At 40.7% G+C, this 19,245-nt stretch overlaps 1 protein-coding gene across 1 annotated transcript in view; it reads right to left on the bottom strand.

Moving 5' to 3' along the window:
* Positions 1-6,113: 6,113 nt before the first annotated feature.
* The window catches only part of GREB1 (growth regulating estrogen receptor binding 1), a 108,968-nt gene continuing 95,836 nt past the window's right edge, over positions 6,114-19,245 (bottom strand). Inside the window, exons 26-33 of the mRNA XM_056343961.1 lie at positions 18,923-19,084; positions 17,051-17,255; positions 16,081-16,255; positions 14,986-15,204; positions 12,583-12,718; positions 11,837-12,037; positions 10,069-10,207; positions 6,114-8,206 (exon numbers count right to left, since the gene is read on the bottom strand). Of these exons, the coding sequence (XP_056199936.1) occupies positions 8,043-8,206; positions 10,069-10,207; positions 11,837-12,037; positions 12,583-12,718; positions 14,986-15,204; positions 16,081-16,255; positions 17,051-17,255; positions 18,923-19,084 (1,401 nt within the window). The 3' untranslated portion in view covers positions 6,114-8,042. The remainder of the gene's footprint in view (positions 8,207-10,068; positions 10,208-11,836; positions 12,038-12,582; positions 12,719-14,985; positions 15,205-16,080; positions 16,256-17,050; positions 17,256-18,922; positions 19,085-19,245) is intronic.

Below are 19,245 nucleotides of genomic sequence, written 5' to 3'. Positions count from 1 at the left end.
CCGTATGTAACTTCAGACAAACTTGCCCTGATACCCGTGAGACTTCTGGTTCTGTAAAGAGCAGACTGCCACATCCAGCATCTTGAAATCACTTCTGGCAGCTGACAGGAACGGCAGCTTTGTCACCAGGATCAGGCCCAGAGGAAGCTTTGTGCTTGAACTTATCACTAATTCATAGCTACCATATGCTTTCAAATTCACAGCCCTTAGCTGTATTTTTGTTATTTATTATCCCTCTGCTTATGAGGCATCTGGCTGCAGTAGCTGGTGAAATAAAATCGCTATCAAAAACCCTGAACCCTTCTGATACATCTCTGACTTTGGGCAAAGGCTTCTAAATCTTTCCACTGCCTTACATAACAAAATGGGCTATTTATAGCACACCACTTCAGGAGAGTACTAGCATTAGCTGTGAGCTGATAATGATTATCAGATGAACAAATATGCCCAGCTATGTTTGATATTTAACCTTAAGCTATATGCACATTCACTAAGTAGGAAATCCATTAACTGATAGGAAAAAAGAAAACTTTGGAAATATAACACTGAGTAAAGAAACAGCCTGTGCCAGCATGTGATCTCTCATCACGGTGAGTGTCACTAAGTGAGCAGCATGTAAAGACAGAAAGGAGTTAAAAGTGATAGCCTTCTCTGGCAGTTGGCAGCACACCAGGCATTGTCAGCTTGAGGATTAGGGTATCACAGTCGCACAGGCTGTGATTTTATGGTGTGTTGTTTTCGACAGCAACATCAGCATCAGCTGTACGCACCTCCATCATCCTTATCTCAAACTACAACATGCAGGGCTTTCTAAAGTCTGAAACAGTTTCCTGAAACAATTTATTCTTGGATCTTAAGAGCTGTGACATCCCAGCTCAGAGGGAGGCTCACTGCTGCGTGGAGTTGCCTTTAAGCTTTGGAAGTATTGGAAATGAAGTGTTATTCCTGTGCATCAACCACAATTAACACAGCTGCCAAACTGCTGCAAATGTCTGACATGCCAAAGGAAATGTCAGTTTGCATCACAGGACAGGCATCAGGTGCAAGCAACACACTCTCGGCTCACTCCACTTACTCACTGGGCCTATAGGAGCCTGCTGGGTTGCCCTCAGCATCCCTCCTGCACTGTCATTCAGGCTTATGCTGCCAGCTCTGACCTGCTCCTGCCCCTGAAATCCTGCCACTCTGGCCCAGTGGTCCCACTTCCCAACAGACTTCCCACCTGATGGGTGACAGCATCACAGGACATTGACCTAGAAGACATCTAGAAGAGACCTAATTTTCAGGAAATTGATGCTTGCTTAGGCTTCTTCACATTTCACATTAAAAACTCAGAATCTGAAGTGGCCCAATAGCCAAATCACTCTCAAGCTGTAGGCTAACACTTCCAAGGGAAAATAGCACAGCACTGAAGTTACCAAGATGCTCAAGTTACCCATTTCTGTCGTACATCAAACGTTAAGACTGTAAGCACAGAAACCCATTTATTAGCTATCTGACAGATCGTATTTTCTTTCTGAAACAATTTTTGGGAAGGAAATTCAATACAATTCCTCTCATTTCAGCTAAACAGGGAAATACCACACCTAGTGAATTTCAATGGCATTCCTGCTTCTGCTGAAAGGTCTATTCACTAAACTTAAAAGATAGGAACCACTGTTCTCTGGAGTAATTTTCCACTGTCTCATCCATTTCTTCTGTTAAATGTGCTTTCGAGCTGTGATGGGTAAGTACAATCTATCAGGAATACTGCTTATATCATTGTAATGTATTGCATAGTGTTTATTTATAAAATTCTTCAGGCAGTGGGTGTGCGTCTTTCCCAGCACACTGTATTCCTGAAGCCTTTGTCATATTCTGTGCCATCCAACTTCAGGACCTTTCTGCTTTCACCAGGAAGCACTAACAAATACGAGCATTTCTTCTACGTAACAGATATGAATCCAGCAACTGCTCTTCTTAGAACAATGTGTTTGATAGTCTGGTATCCTATGTCCAAGGGTGACCATCACCATACAATTCTGATCAAGATATCCAGAATGGAAAAATAACCAGATGTAAAATGAACTTTCTCCGTAATTTTCATAAATCAGGACAGTGGTTCCCAACCTTTTCCCAAGGTTGCCATTCCCACCACCTGCTCCCCTTCCACCTCCCCTGCTGCCATGGCCCCACATCCAGGCCACTGGCTCTTTGCCTCCTTCCCAGTGCTCCCCCATGACCCCAGCAGCTTTTCCCTCACTCTCTTCCCATTTACCCACTCTCAGGAGTTCACAGATTTGCTGCTACTTCCCCAGCTGGTGTTTTCAACCAGACACATGTGGAACATGAGGGCTGACACAACATTCACAGAAGATGTTCTCAGACTTACGGTTCACATAAGCTTCACAAGCAGCTTTGGGACTGCTGCTCAGCTCCTAGCCTCTGCGATCCTGTAGCAACATGTTTCATTGGATAATTATGCAGTGTAAACAGAAATCTTGATGTCAGTTTTAAACATTGCCTAATGAATCCACTGCACAGTGACGCAGGGTAAACAGGAGCCAACTTTTTTTATAAAAAGCATTTGTAAGTGCTGTATCATGAGAAGGAAAAAAAACATTTGTAATATTTCCAGAATATTTAAATATAGTAATATTAGTTCATGGTAACCATTGTGTGAACTTTATTTTGCTGAACTGGTAATATTATATCATCTTACTTTTAGTAGAATAATTGTTCAACTTAAAGATGAATTTAAGGTATTTTTAAATACAATCACAACTGTACTGTACTGGGACAGCATCATCACTCACCTAAAAAAAGCTTAACTTTCTCCAGCCTTATCACATTACTGCAGTTGCTGTGGACAAAGCGTATGGAACTGCTCTTCTCTATTTTCTTTCTGTAAAGGCTTTTGTCTCATAAACACCCATGGCAGTCTATAGCCCTTTAGTATCTGAAATAGGGCTATATTAAGAAAGCAAGAATAAAATCTACCTTATGCAGCTGCTGAGTTGTAACTCTCCTCTTTTGCATCTCCTGCAGAGGTAAGATTCAAGACGCTGCTTGTTCGGCCCAAGCACCAGCCTCGTGGGGAATTTCAGACTGGTACACAGTGCTGCCAATCTGCCCCAGCACCGGTGCCGTCTTGTCTGGGACAGATCTATGAGATTTATGGCTAATAAATCAACAGTGTTTACAAGAAAAATAATTTACAAGTTTAAATAGAAAGAAAACACACCACCAACAACAAAAAGGTTCTGTGTGCTTGCAAAAGCGCGTTCTGCATAGGTGTCATATGAGGCAGAATTAATCCAATGGTTACTGCAATACCCTGTGAGCCAATAACTGTTCTGCAAAATGTATCTGATCCCTGTAGGTAGCAATGAGTAAAAACTCACTTTCCTATCAATCCTGTTGTCTCTAAGCATCTTGTTAAGTTGCTTTTAACAGTGCCACTCAACATTTTCTATAGCACCTCAGCACACAGTGCTGGAGTAATACTCCTTGGTATGTTCAAAGTTTAAGTGCATAGTCAACTCATTGGTCACGGTCACGTGACAAGTGTGAAGAAATTTCCTTCTGTTTATGTTACTACATCAATATAAATCAAACATTTCAATTTTCTTAAGGATTTTAACCAAAACCACATTCACATATGCAGCAGCTTCATGAAGCCTTTCTTAAAATCATGGCAGTTGATTCCAAATGCCTTTTTCTCCCTGAGCAGGAGTCCCACTGTTGTACCCAACACCCAGTCACTCCCTCACCAAGCAACGTCAGCCGTGGGCAGTGCCAGCAATGTGACTATTGACTCAAAACTCCCAGAGTTGTGTCCTCCACAATCATCAACGGTTATTTCGGGGGCTGTCAAAACAGGACTGGAAATGTTATAAAAGGATTTGCAAATGACCAGAGCCACTGAGCATTTCTTCAGGTGAACAGTGGAGAAGGCGTAAGGGGTAGAAGAAAGTCAACAGGCAGACGAGGTATGGGACTAGTTTTGCTTTTCATTGAAGAGCTGCACCCTTAAGGAAGTAGGAAAAAGGAAAGAATATGCATTTTATTTCACACCAGCACAGCCACCCTATTTCGGTGACAGCTGGTGAAATATTAAGGCTGGCTGCTGAGGGGTGGGGGGTGATGTGTGAGCAGAGGATTCGGGTGGCAGAGCGGGACGGCAGCGCGCGATGCGGTGGCAGGCCGTGCAGTCGGCATGTAGGTGCCCACCGGTGTGCGGGGCTGTGCTCGCCGGGTAGGCAGCGCGTGGCAGGTGGGTGCCAGCAGAGGCTGGTCTTTAAGATAATCGCAATGCACTACCGCTCTGAGAAACAGCTGTGGCATGGGCATGTCTGCTACAGGTGCCTTGGCAGCAGCTGGGAAAAGACCCCAGGAAGGACTGGTGTCCTGTGATCCCCTACCAAGCCCCGCAGCCAGCCCAGCCCAGAGCCTGTGGCAGATGGATGGTACCTGTTGAGCTGGGTGCTCACACCACCCACCTGAATTCCCCCTGCCATGGAAACCCTATTTATTCCACACTGCACACAGCCCCTGCCCAGAGTCCTTGTGCCCCAGCAAATACTTCCTACTGCAGCCAGGAGCCCTATTTGCCCCCCAGCTTCTTCCGTGCTGCTGCCTCCGTTCATAGTCCCCACTTCCCTTGCTCTCCATCTTCCACCCTGTAAACCTCTACCCCGACCTTTCCTTCAGGTTGTTTATTACTTGTACCTCTTTCTTTTTGTGTGTGTGACACCTTTCACCACAGTGTCACAGATACAGCCTTCGAACAGCAGCCCCTTCTCGAGCAATATTTCGCAGCTGCTTTTAGATGCAGAGTGGGAGCCAAGATCTGTGCGTTCCCTATCACCACAGCAGGAGGCACTTGCTAGAGAGGGATGAAATCCCTTACATCCTCTAGTGTTCAAATTATCTGTGACGTCCAGATGATAACAGACATTATTGCTTAAGTGCTTGTGCAGTGCTTGGGTAGGGGAGAGAGGATGGTAAGAAGGAAAACAATGTCACCCTCCCAGTAACCTTCTCTATACTTGGATACTGTCTTTTGCAGAAGCTGAATCATAAAATACTTCACTCTGACACACAATACAGAACATGCTAACAGTCCTGTCTGCAGGTGATAGTAGTGGATGACTAAATCAGCAAGCATGGAAGGCACTAGAGAAGACGCAGAGGCTGTAAAAAGCCTGTAAAATCATGTAGGCAATGCCTTTTATTTTGTTTGCTACTACATTATCAAATCACTCCCTGTGATGGAGAGCTCTATCTTCTTGCCATGTCCAAAGTCAGACAGGAAATACTTAAAATATTTGCGTACATAATGCGCATGGGCCAAGTTTTCTTGCAAAGGTCACCGGTACTGAAAGCCAGTAACTTCCTCCCACAAAAAGGCAGGACAAGGGTGGAGCTGGGACCTGGGTTCCCAGCCCTACACATGCCCCTATGGTAAGCAACTGCAGCACAGAAGTTTCAGCACGGGCTGCCAGTCCCACCCAAATAGATTTGGTTTTATTTATCATTATTATTTATCTGTATTACTGTACCACCTCAGAGTCCCAATTGGACACAAACCCTATGTTGTCCCTCTTTCTGAAAGCTTACACTCTAATAAGAGAGCTTACCTTGTAAACTAGGTCAGGGATGAAGAAACTTGGATGGAGCTCTGGAGAGTGCTTTTCCTGACTCATCCACCATTATACTTTTGGCATCCTGTGAACAAAATGCCGTATTTTTCTACCATGTTGAGTACATAGCTGGTTGTATGGTGGCCAGGAACTACACTGTGGTCACACAGTAAGTGCCTGTCTGGTCCGATAACAGGTTATGCTCTGTCAGACAATGGGCTATGCAAGCAAGTTTCACTATATACAATTGCTTATGTACATACTCCATGATGGAGAACAATTCCACTTGGTCACATGACAGACATATGTCTGGTGAGGCCAGTCCCAAGACTTCTGTGCTATAGACAGGACACAGTAGGTAGGTAACTCATGGAGCAAAAGGTTAACAGTGAAACAAAACACAGGAGTGTGATGGTTTCAGTCCACTAGCAGCTGCATTTTGGCAAAGTTTTGAAGATTTTGTGGCAAAAAAAGAATGTTAAGAGAGGATGTGATATATTTTTATTTATTTATTGTTATATACTTCAGGCATTTTTTTCAGTTTCTTGAAGAAAATGGATTTCTAAAGACTTGCAAAGCAAATCTCAGATCTAAAACACAGAAAAAGTTAACAGACACTGGTATAAGTTTTTGAAGTATTTGGTAACAGGAAAGGAGATTTCAACCCGCTGTCTTTAGTTCTGAGTTCTCGTAAAACCTCTTATGTCTTTGAGGCTGCATTATGCTTCAGGCCATTAAGCAGTACTGTTTCTCTTGATCAGTTCAGGGCATTCCTTAATTATATTAACCCCTTTCAGCCAACCCTTTTTTTTTTTTTTTTCTCCCTACTTGACATACAAAATCATACTTGACAGTCCTGTACATCACCAGGACAGATGTCCATGCAGTACTTTTATTTATGAAGGATGGACTAGACATGAATGTCATACTTTAGAAAAGTTTGACTAATAAACCAGTGAAAACTGAACAGGTAATACTATTTACATAGGATAATGCTTGCCTTCCTTCCCAAAACTTAAAATGAATTCTCACTCTGAAACAAGGACAATGAAATATAGAAACACACTGATTTCTAGCAGTTACCTTGTAAATAGCGATCTAAGTCTCTCAAACTTACAGAACTTACCTTTTCCCTGTAAATGAACCTAAATTAGCTCTTTGGCATAGTCCTACTGATGTTTGCATTTCAAGGCCAGTACTGTAATGGACTCAGGCACCTAATGGCATTTCATCAGCCAGTGATCCTCCCATTGGTGTATCCAGCAAGAAAGGACTGCCCAAATATTAGATGGCTTCTGACAATGTCTATTCTCATCCTTCCTGTACCTGGACTGAGTGAAGTTAACGCTGTTTCCATAAAGACAAAAGGGAAGTTTGCAACTCAGAGCACTTCCAAAAACCTAGACAAAGACTGTGATCACTGACTTCACAATTAGACTATACAAAATACTATGACACCTGGTGCATTCTACAACATGTTTTAGATTTCAACCTGAATCCCTCTCACTCTTAATGCATCTTGGCAAGAAAATATCCCCAGAAAGTATATTGAGAGTTTTTCAGAACCATCTCATCTGCTGTCTTGAGTGCACTGTGCCCAGCTTGAAGTCTGCAGGCAGTGCAGCAATTTAACCAGAAACCAGAATACACCACTGTTCCAGATGTAATAAGTCACTTGCAGGTCAGTCTCTCCATTTGATGTCTTCAGTTACTCAAGGTAATTTCAGTTTCAGGTTTAAAAGTTCAGATCTCATTTTAAAGTCTACTTTCTTGACCCTTTTCCTTACGCTAATAAAACCAGACATATAATTACGTTTCTCTATCCCAAGAGTCCTGTATGGTAAAACTATCCAGTGTGGCACCTGTTCCAAAAATTAAGGCTCTGACTGCATTCCCACTATTAAAGAAATATACTTTACAAATCTTCATATAAAAAGCCTACCTAGATCAATCAGTAGCAGTATACTGCAAAACTGTAACAATTCTTGTTGCCTTATGCCAGCTGTTAGATAAATAAGACTTGCAAAACAGCATCTGATCCTGAATTTATATTTCCAATTTCTGGAATGTACAGAAAGTTTTCTAAAATTATTACTTATGAACTTCTATGTGGTCTTTTTTTGTCACAGAAGAAGTGCACTCATTGACTTCCCTTCTGATCCAAAATTATCTCCGCCATGGGGAGTAGTAATTTCCTGTGTCTCTCCCAGGAATTAGGAAGGACTTCCACCAGACAAGTAAATTAGAAAAGTCACTTCAGTGTTTGGAAATATGAGAGTAAACTGTCTGATTAGATATCATTCTCATAAACAATGGAAAACAGTCCTGTTTCTGTTCAGAAAGCAGACCCTCTCAAAAGATTTCGTGAGATGGTGGCTGTTAGTTCTTGTATCATTCAGGAAATGTGTCTCTTTCCAATTAAATATGTCGTCCAGTCAGGAAGAAAAGCGGTCTGTCCTCTTTTGCATTGGCAGTCTGGAATTCATCCCGCAGCCGAAACTGCCATTCGTCTTCCAGCTCTAGCCGGACAACAGTCTGACGCAGAGAATTGCGATCTTGACAAATCACACACAGGGTGGCACCTAAGCACAGAGTTAAGAACAAACCCAAGTGAGTAGCCCCTTTGTTCTCGGATCACCCAGCTCCCACCACCTCTTTGCAAGCAGAACTCCATCCACCACTGTCACAACAGGCGTTGCAAATGGACTCGAGAGAAAATTAAGACACTCATGCTGGACTGAGGACAGCTATGTTTGGCTCCCTATTTGTCATGGTCTTCTTGTGTAAGGTGAGGCATCTAGTATTCATCTAGTAAACCGGACTAACAATACTTTCCGTACTCTTTAGGGTAAGGAAGGGTAAAACAGGACTAAGGAGGTGGTGATGGGTCCTGGCAGAAAACAACAAAAAGCCCTACACCCATGGCTGTTCTAGCCCCACTGATCATTACCTTGTCGAGTGAAACCCTCACTCAGCGAAACACTTACGCCACAAGTCAATTACCATGCGGGCTGACTAAGCTCTTTGTGCTTTGCTGACCAGAAACGGTCTAAACATGTCCTTAATACTAATCACAAACTTTACCGCTTTTCAGATTGGTAAGCTAAAGTTCTGGCAAAGAATCTGGTCTGTATGACAATGGACATGAGCAAATCCAGAATGCCAAAGTGAGAAATGTCATATTTTAGTAAACAATATCAACTGTCTTGACTGGCATGCTGATACCATTTTAACTTGCACGTATGATTTCCTGGCTTCTGAGAAAAGTGCTCAAGTAAGAGGAAATAATTACCTCACCAGCATTCAGTAATTTGAATGAGAGGTGGTGAGGTAAGTGGAAATGCCCAAGACAAAAAAAACAGCTGAGAATATAACAATAAGAAACAAGGCAAACAGCCATGCGGTGTTTAATGCTCATATAGCAGGTTAGGAAATGAAGCAGACTGCCAAGGGAGATGAAGAAATCCTGAATCAAATACACTTTGTGCTACCTGCTCTAAAAACTGCCTGCTTTGTGCAAAATGAAACTGATAGCCGCTGGCCACTCAAAAAATGCAATACAAAAGCACTGCTTTCTTTCGCAGTTACTGACAGCCTTCTTGGAGAAACCACAGGCTGATTCAAACACTGACACTGCTCCAGAATGAGCATAGACGCTGGCACTCACGTGGCTTCAGTGGCGTGTGCAAGTGAAAGCACCGTATACCCCAATTTGCACTTTGCTACAAATACTACATGAAACTGTATTAACTGCAACAAAGAACACAGCAGTTCATAACAACTCTGCCTGTTTCAAGAGGGCGTTTGCCGAGGTGTTCCTCCTCCAGTGAGTTATAGCTGTGAGTGAAACAAATCCCCAGAGCCCTAAATGCCTAAGATAGTAGCAGAACAATCTGAAAGAATTTTGCAGTGTGACTGCCTGAAATACAAATGAAAGTCCACTGCTATCCACCATTGTAAGAATTACATGGAGAAACTGGTTACTAGGAATACATTTTAAATGAGCCAGCTTCTATTTCCAAGGATAATCAATAGATTTTGGTGGACACTTGTCCATCACCCATTCTTTACTGAAAATTAGAAAACCTGCAAGAACACAATAGGTAAATGCTTCATACATAAATCTTAAATACTCAGTTTTCAAACATAAAGGAGTTGTGCATATACACTAAGCATAATGACACAGATCAAACATTCCTCCCCACTTAGAAATCTGCAGAAGTTACAGCACTGTTATATACCAGTTCACTACAGTACAGAGCCAGCATGACCAAGCATACAAGATGGGTGGGACATATAAAGCCAAATATGAATAGATGCATATACATATATTTGCATATATATACATATATATGCATGTATATTTAAATATAAAATACATTTTTCCCCAGGTTCCCACAGACCAGGTCATATAATTCTCTGTAATAAAACTATTACAGCTCACCTTTAAGAAAATGAAACTTCTTCAGAAAGCTAGCTACAACAAAGGAGTCACAGAGGTATAGCAGGAGACCGCTGAATGTCAAACCAGAGGAGCTGATATTCAGAGAGTGAGGTCGAGAACTCACATAGCAAACTGCAATCTGATTGGGAGAGGGGGAAAAAAAAAAACATTTTTCAAGATTCCATATAAAGCTAAGGTTTGATATCAAGCTTTCAGTATTTGCAGCTGTTTCAAATTCAGACTTGCTTTCCAACTCCAAATATTGTGATCTTTATAGTTCCATGCTAAACATCCCTCTAATTATTATAAATCTACATAAAAGAACTATTCATAACTATATATGAGTTATTACTATTCATTACTATTATTATCAGGAGGTTTAGATATGATAGGGTTTGAAAGCTGCAGTAATAATAGCTCCGCACAACCATAATGGCTGTGACCTGCCCAGCAGGTTTTTACAGTTTGCCTACACATGAGTAAATACAGCAACTGTGAAGTTAGACACAAAAAAGAGCCCTTCAGAAATGCCTAATTCGTTTACATGATGATAGGATTACTCAAGTCAGTGTGAGTTGTGCATATACTTAAATGCGTGAGTTTTCCTCTTGTCTAGTTTGTTTTTGTGGCTACTCCACGAATCCACTAGGACCCAGGAATATTTATGGTACTCTTTCAGGATTTATAAACTTAAATTAAGGAAACTTCCACACAAGGCTTTGTTTCCAGAGTGCCATTGTACTACTTAGCTGGGGCAGACCCTCATCTGGCATAAATCAGCATGATTCAGTGGAGGAAGGCTGACCCACAGCAAGTGAGACTCTGGCCCAGGATGCTTGTACTTATCCATAATCCTTTTGCATCATATTCCAGCTCAGGCAACAATTCCAGAATGGAATTAAACTCATTTCATGTGCTGAATGTGTTAGAGCTGAAAGAATGCAATGGATGAAGACAGTAACAGTACAATGCTCTTCCACAGAGTTTGTTTTTCCAAACATGGTGGGAAGATAGACCTGTAAGAGCTTAGCCAGAAAAAAAATTAAAATATATAGTTCAAAATGTTCTGGGAATAACATATATGGGAAGGTCATTTTACAGCTGTTTTGGTAAAGAAGTTTAGTAAATCTAGCAAGACTGAATTTCATTTAATATTCAAGTCAGGTGAAAAGTTAAAAACAGTTTCTCTCCCCAGAACAACACCAACTTATTATCACACTTCTGTCTGACCTACATTTGAGTATAAGTATGACCTTGGCTTTAGATCTAAACTCATCAGGGAAAGCCAACAGCTCCTGAGATGTAATGTCATCTTCTCCCATTCTGACTGTTCGCTTGGTATTTGCTTCTCTGCCTCATCTTATCATCCAAAAGTGAACTAAAACATTTGTATTTTGAAGTGCTTTCTAAAGGCTAGCTAGGATTTGTAAAACACTCCTGTGGAAGATATTTGCTGTAGGATGGGCCAAGTTATAGCAGACTGGGAAAATTCTTACAAGAAAAATGTTTTCTGTGTTAATTCAGAATCTCATATAATTCAAAGACTGTATTAGTATTTAGAACAACTCTGGTATTGTTCTCCATGTAATTCATTTGAAGTCTCTAATAATATCTCTACGGGTTTAAGATTTTTATTTCAACATTATAGGGTTCCAATACCTGGTTCTTCAAAGGCTGTGTAACTATTATTAAGGAATGCATCAATGAACTCACCCAAAACATAGCCTATACATTTCTAGAGCTGCTTGAAGATTGTTTTGTTCAGTACCTGTGGTCCTAAGTTAAGGTAACAGTCCACAGATAGCACTGGATGGCTATAATTCTTCAGTGAGAGAGGGAAGAAGCGATGGCTGTGATACTGCAGGTATTTTTCAAGGAGCAACTGAGCAGGTGCTGCCAAGAAGGTATGCTTGTTGTCAGGAGCACAAATGTACTGAGCAGGGGAGATTGAAACTGGAGTGTCAGATACCTATGAGGAAAAAATATTTCTAGTACAGATAAATCCTGATCAATCAAGTTGTACTTAATGTTGGTTTGTATAAAATATACCTCTGTCCTACAAATCTAAGATTTATATAAGAAGCAAAATCATCCAGACAAAAATACCAGCTACCAAAAAAGTTTCAGCATTTCACAGAATTATATTTGTATTTATAGAGTCTTTGAGGTTTCTTCTTTGAACCCAAAGTACTCCTACATACGAAGTCATATGAAGATGAGTAATGCAATAGCTATAGATAAAAAACTTAGTGAATGGTTACTTGGATCATAAAGAGATGGTTTAGGTGTTTTATTTAAAAGGTTTTTTAGGAAAATAATTAAGGAAAGGGCTATTTATGCCAAGAATATCTTAGATTTCAGAAATTAATAAATTAAAAAAACCAAACACATGGCGGACATACCCAATTACTGGCAACTGGTGAGGCACCGAAATACCTCAGGTCTCCTGCTTACAGGGTACAAAAAAGGAAAACAGAATTGTAACAACAATGAAACCGAGGTCTCAGGTCCCACCTTAGACTTAATATGGAAGGACCGCTGTCCTCCTACTGCAATTTGCTTTTTCATGACACTGAAGTGATTGAACCGACAGATGAGAAGTCCAGCACTATGGACACGCAAGTTGAAGTCAACATCATCACACGTAAATCTGGAAAGGATAAAGTCATAGCAGTTCAGAGGAATGTTTCTCATCACACACTAACAAATGCAAGCACTCAGGGTCTTTGATCAGCAGTATAGAAAGGACAGGTGTCAAACGTACTGACCCTCCACCAGCACCTATCAGTCAGGGAAAGAGGCCTCAGCTTTCTAATAATAAACTAGGCTAGAATGAGTTCAAGAAGATCAGAATGAGGGAGGGAACCACTTGGGGGGGAAAGGACCAGAAACACAGAGGAAAATGGAAGAAGAAAGGTAGTAAATTGCCAGGGAAAAGACCTAGGAGTTAAAATATTTTCTTTGCCTTTTACTACAATAACGTAGTTATAGAAAATAGCTACACATGTTACTATGCCAGATAAGGTCAAGGAAATTAATTCCTTTGACTTCCAAGGAGATGGATGAGGCCCTACATTTGATTTGTCAAATGCACAGACATCTCCGAGTACTCATTTTTCCCTTAGAATACAAATATCCAGTAATTTTTAAAATGTTCCTCTACAGATATATTGTCATTTTACATTAGAGACAAAAGCTATTTAAAGACAAGGAGTCTTAATACAACAGAACTGCTGAGACACAGGAATAAATTAAGCAGAATGAGGCCAAACGTCCCTGAGCTGAATTTGTCCCATTTTAAAAATAAGATGTAAAGTAATAAAAGGTAAACTTCTAAAGCTCACTAAACTCAAATACTTGGCCTTTGGAAAATCCGGACTCAGTTCTTCATTTTGAAAATATATTATTACAAAGCAAATAGGATGATGTGCAGAATTGGTGGGTTAGCATCCAGGGCTTGGATTCAAGACAGCTGAGCAATTACCACAACAGCTGACATCAGTGAGAAACATGGCCTTCGTTATAGGTTTTTAAAATCTTGTCTTTCATCTTAATAATATTTACATGGATATTTGGTGTTCCTGACTGTGCCTCCGTGTTTTAAAATGTACCTTTTTCCTTTCCAGCCCAGGCGTGGAATGTCATACAATACTTCAGGCTCAACGGCACCCACACGGAAGATAATGGTTTAAAGATACAGGCAGGAAATGGGGGGTGTGATCCGGCATTCCTGACATTTTAACATTGCTGCCTGTACTCCTATCATTATGCTTTATTTTCATTCTCTTCATTAGCCCTTCATAATGCTTCATAAGGTAATACAGTTGGACAGCTTGGGAGCACAGTTCTGCACTAGGAGATGCATGGAAGCAACTTTAAAATGCTCTTTCTTAAGGTGTCAGGCTGGTGACAATAGAAATTTAGGTCTTCTGTTTATCCACAGAATAACGAAAGCAGAAGTGCTTTCCTGCAATTACAAGTAAACTTGGACTTCAAAAGACATCTTCCTGGCATAGGAGAGTTCTTCTGAGAAGTACAGAGACTGATGTTCAGTTACCTAAGTCTAGATGTGTAGAGCCATTTTAGATTATCTGGGGTATCCCATGTAGCTTACAGAAAAACACATGTAGATTTCACGTCATACCTGTCAGCCGATATGGACATCTTGCAGATTCTGAGGTGCATAAAGTCCAGTTTCAGAGAAGTGAATCCCCACCTCTAGTGATATCTACTTCATTCTGTTTTAATAAATGCTTGTCCCTCAGAAACGGGGCCAAACCCACAGCTTATTTCACATAGATCTGTGAAATTCTGTGAGATGACGTATCTAGTGAATACAGTTGATAACTGGTGACACTGCGTACGGCAATATTATAATCTGATACATCCCATGTGGAACAATAAACGAAAAAGCCCAATTTCTGAGACAGCTGAATGTGAGAAACAACCACCAATGTTAACAAAGCTTATTTATTCCTTTCTTCTGATTGTCCTGATGAGCACACATGCAGTACGTTCCATGTTGTGCTGCTGAGGGTAAAAAGCCCAGCTGTATCTCAATTCCATGTCAGAACAAGATTTGATTATGCACCGTTCACCCATACTTCCCTCTTTCCTTCAGAAGTACTGTGTTTCCCAAAAGGCCATTTAGACTAGACAACTGAGGGACCAATACTGCAGGGCACGCTGCTAAGTGTGTCTGCTCTATAATTAAAATATGACTGTTTCATTTGAAACTATGGAAATTAATGTCTTTTTTCCAACTGCTGGCAATTTGGGAAGGATTTGAACCATCAGTAAGAAAATGAAATCTGTCTGCATCCCATTAGCAACATCCCCTAAAAACACAAGAGCTTTTGTAAGAAATCCTTTATTTGGTTGATTATATCTGTTGAAAGATGCTGCTGTTTCACTTACCTGTTCTGATTGTACTGGACATTCTGTGTCAGGTCAACGTTCAGCATAATGAAATCGTGCACATGGCAGCAGGAGAGCGGTTCCTTGATCTCAGCACTGTTTGTTTTACTGGACCATTTCCTCATCCCAATTAAGGCGTAGTGAGTGACATTGGGAGTTGCTTCAATATGTTGCAGAATTTGCTTCAAGGAAACATTCCTTTCAGTCCACGTATAATCACTACAATAATTACAAATATGTGTTAATTTTAAAGTATATAGATAATACTCGGAATCTCATTCAGCTGAAGAGCAATTCTTAACAATCAAAAGTAGTTACGAGTATCAGGATTCTTCAGCATTATCTGACTGCAACTTTTTGTCTCTCACTCTAATCAAAACTTAAAGTTAACTAGAGCTTGTGTGGTGGTGACTGCTATGACAGTTCTGAAATTTAGTCTGGATCTTTCAAAATATTAACTCAGACATGTAAAAATTTAAAGTTACCTGGATAATGTTCCAAATGACTCTGGGAGGGTTGCTGACTTTGTGCCATAACTTAAGTGCTAAGTATAAGATCCTTCTAGCCCACCCCTAGAGTCCATAAATCTCAGTTTTCACTGAGTTTAGTTCTCTTTGAAGTTTTGCTGTAAATCCTGTATAGCACCGTTCTGGGAATAGATAAAAATATCTAGTACAAACAATGTTCTAAAGTAATGAAAACAAAAATATTTGTTTGGGGATTTGGGGAGCTAATAAAGGAGCCATACAGCCTGGGACTGACAAAAAAGCCAGAGGAAACCAGTTACACAATTTGCACAGAAATGTCTTTTAGCTTCCTTAGAAAAATCCTGTTTAAAATGTACATTTGAATACCCATGCTTGCCCAGTGAATCAGGGATTGTTTAGTGTCTGAAATCTGCAGTGTCAGTAACTCTGGTTTGAACCGGAGTCAAGCTATACAGCAAAGGCTGCAGGGCACTGAAACCTCAGGGGACAGCAATGAAAAACAAGCACTAAACTGTGCTATGCAAAGGCAGATATCTAGGGAAAATACTTCTCTCATTAGGCAAGGTTAAAAGATATCAGCTGAAAAAGCGTATATTACTCTATTTACCTTTTCCTGTCCCCTGAACAATCAACTTCTACTGCATTCCACATAACGCAGGAGTCATCTGAAATGACAATGAAAGGCCAAATATCCTGGGGTTTTATCCCCAGCTCCTCCTGCCGATTTCGTTCAAGCTCCAAGTTATGGTAAGACAACTCTTTTATCAGGAAGTGTGCAGCACCTGAAACCAAGGACATAAACCATCTGATTAAAAGTAGGGGCAGAAATTGTTTGCTTTTAACTTGAAATCCTTTTGAACTTAATATTTCTGCAGACTTGAGTATGACTCATTCTGAAGATTTTTAACGCCCTGACACTCCCCAGAGCCAACTTACTTTGCCACTTGCCAAGGAAACGACTTATAGGATCCCCACTGGGAAGCACAAAAAATGAAGCCTGACTTCTGTGGTAAAGATTTGCTAGTGTCTTAAGGGTTTAGCAACTGATTATTTTACCCTGACAGATACTTGGCTCCACTAGCATCTCCTAGTGCAAATGTCTAGAGATGTTGATTGACCAACTGAATAACATGGGAACAATGACAACCTACTTTGAATGTTTGTCACTACTGCTGTCTGTAAGTTGTTCCAGTAGTAAAAGCAAGGTGCTGAACATTTCACAGGTATTAGCAGAACCTACCTAACAGATGTACCTAATCAGTGCACCACAGCACATAACTTATTTCCACAAGGAAACAGAGTAGGTAACTCCATCTGAGTTAACACCCTCAGCTCCCTTTAAAATCAATAGAGGAGAGTAAGTATTTCTAGGGTAAAATTAATCTAGTTTGTTTTAGGTGACCTCGATTAAGTGAATTGCATCTTCAGCTGTGACACATTCTCTTCAGAGAGAATCCAGATCACCAGATCAGATATACTAGCTAGAAGGTGTATGCCTACATTTCACTGTTGAGCAACAACACCTCAAGGGCCCAAGTTGTGTGCCTGCATTTGTTAGAAGTTTTTGTTATACTTACCTACTCCTGCACTGTTGAAAATGCTTGGAAGAACAAGCATGATGTGGTTGGGCCAATACTTCTTATATATGGCCATTTCATATTCCTTGACAACTAAAACATGCAAATGACTGGCTCCATCCATTGCATGATATAAGTTGAAAAGTCCATGTTCATGACGACCAGTGGTGGGAGTAAAAGTGGGGCTTTTTATGTAATCTTCACTCTGTAAACAAAAAGAAGCATGCGTTTCTGTATTAAGCTGGGTGATGTTTAAACAAAGAGAACCGGATCCTTTAAGAGAACAAATCAGATTCACTGACACTGGACAATCTGCTACATTTTAAATCAGCATAATAGGAAAATAAGCAACTTTTGTAAAAGTTGGGGAAAAGAAAACTCTATGACGTAGTTTATTCAGCTGCTGAGAGTGTGATGGACTGGGTAGGATTGCTAACCCTGACCTGCCAAGCGCACAGGACCTCGAGGCTAGATCTCCAAAAGGATTTAGGTCCATATGGCATAAGATGGTAAGAAACACCTTACTCCAAAACCGCAGTACAACCCTTCTGACTGGCTATCACTCAGTCTTGAATGCATTGAAACTCACTAGGTGCTTCCAAGTCTGCTAGCACAGCTTCGGAAAGCTGTGTTTCTACAGGCATCCAGGACTGTTCCAGTCTGGGCAACTAATTTTAGCCTAGTTCCTACTAAGGTCATTAAGGACCCGGAATGAAAGTGTGCCTCTTTACAGAGCCTCTCCAAAGCCCTCACAGATAAGCACTCCAGATTAAAAATGCCAAAGCACAAAATGTTGGATATGATGTCAGTGGAATTCACAGAAGGGAATTTAAAGTGGATCAAGAAAAATATTTTATAATGGTTTAATAATGTAGGTTTATCCCACAGCACTTTTCAAGCTTGCAGCAAGCTTGCAGGCACCATTTTGGAGCAAGTGAACAGGAAAAGAAGCAAAGGAAGAATTTTTGACAAAGCCTCAGAGCAGGTCGGTGGCAGAAGCAGAAAGAGACTTCACAAGGACCCAGTGCACAGTTCTGATTGCATAGCCAAGCACAAGTTTACTGGGTGAGGGAGAGCAGGAGGTTTCATCCAGAGTTGCTGCTGTGTTGCTGACTGAGTTCTCCCATTTCAAACTTGAACTGGACATAAAAGCCTAAACTGGAGGGTGGTATTGATTGGTTATTATTTATTGGAAGCAGCTTATTTTCTCCAAGATAGAAGTGCTACTGCTTACTACTTTGCCGCAAATTGCTTCAACAGTCCAAGCAGTGTGGCCTGAGAAAGGCACGGCTTCATCTTAGACACAGATATTAGCAGTCACTAGCCAACATCAGAATTTGCGCAGCCTGTCAGATGGATGACCTTACAAAGTGGTTTTTTACAAGCGTAATGTGATCTTTTGGACAGTCTTGAATAATGTAACAAAGATTCTTTGAAAGCCTTATTTTTTTATGAAAGCAACTGAGCAGTTATGCAGAGTAAGAAGGATAATCCACTGCCTTCCTCTACGGTAAAAAGATTGCTTCCTCTTAGTAGCTCTATGATAAACAAAACCATGTCTCTGAGGCTCATTGCTGAAACCGTTCCCACTTTAACATCTTAAACTCATAACCAAAGACTTTTTGCCCCAGATAAGAGTGTTCATACCAAAGGATCAACCTGGATAATGGGCAAAAGAAACAGTTTTGACAGGTGGCTTAACAGTTTTGTTTCATGTCTTCCTTTCTGGGAGAAAATTCAAGCTTAGTATCAGGACATCTTCATTATCTCTTGACAGCAGGATCAGAAGTGTAAAGAATCCTAATTCAACAGATTTTGAAATTGGTGGTGTCTCTTTCCCATATATGCCCATAAATATAATTATCCATCTACCTTATCTGTGACTAGTGGTAGCCTCATGCTTTCCAATTGTCTTCCTGGTTGGCTAAAGACAAAATGATGCTCCTTTGACTTTGGAATGATAAAATGCAGCTGGATCTCTTCTCCCAGCATAGAATAGGAAAATGCAAATGCATGCAGAGTGGATTCATAAAGCTGAGGATGGGGAAAAAAAATGATAATTCCAGTGGTTAGAGTCAAACTACAAAGTCTCGTTGCATTTAGTACACATTTATAACATTACCAAACAGACTACAATCACTTACTGTATTGCATTAGATTTTACCTCACAATTCACTAGATGTTAAGCAATGCCC

The sequence above is a fragment of the Falco biarmicus genome, chromosome 6 (genome assembly GCF_023638135.1).
Source record: "Falco biarmicus isolate bFalBia1 chromosome 6, bFalBia1.pri, whole genome shotgun sequence".
Taxonomy (NCBI): Eukaryota; Metazoa; Chordata; class Aves; order Falconiformes; family Falconidae; genus Falco; species Falco biarmicus.
Note: the sequence above shows the minus strand (reverse complement) of the source record. Positions and strands in the feature narration are given on the sequence as shown.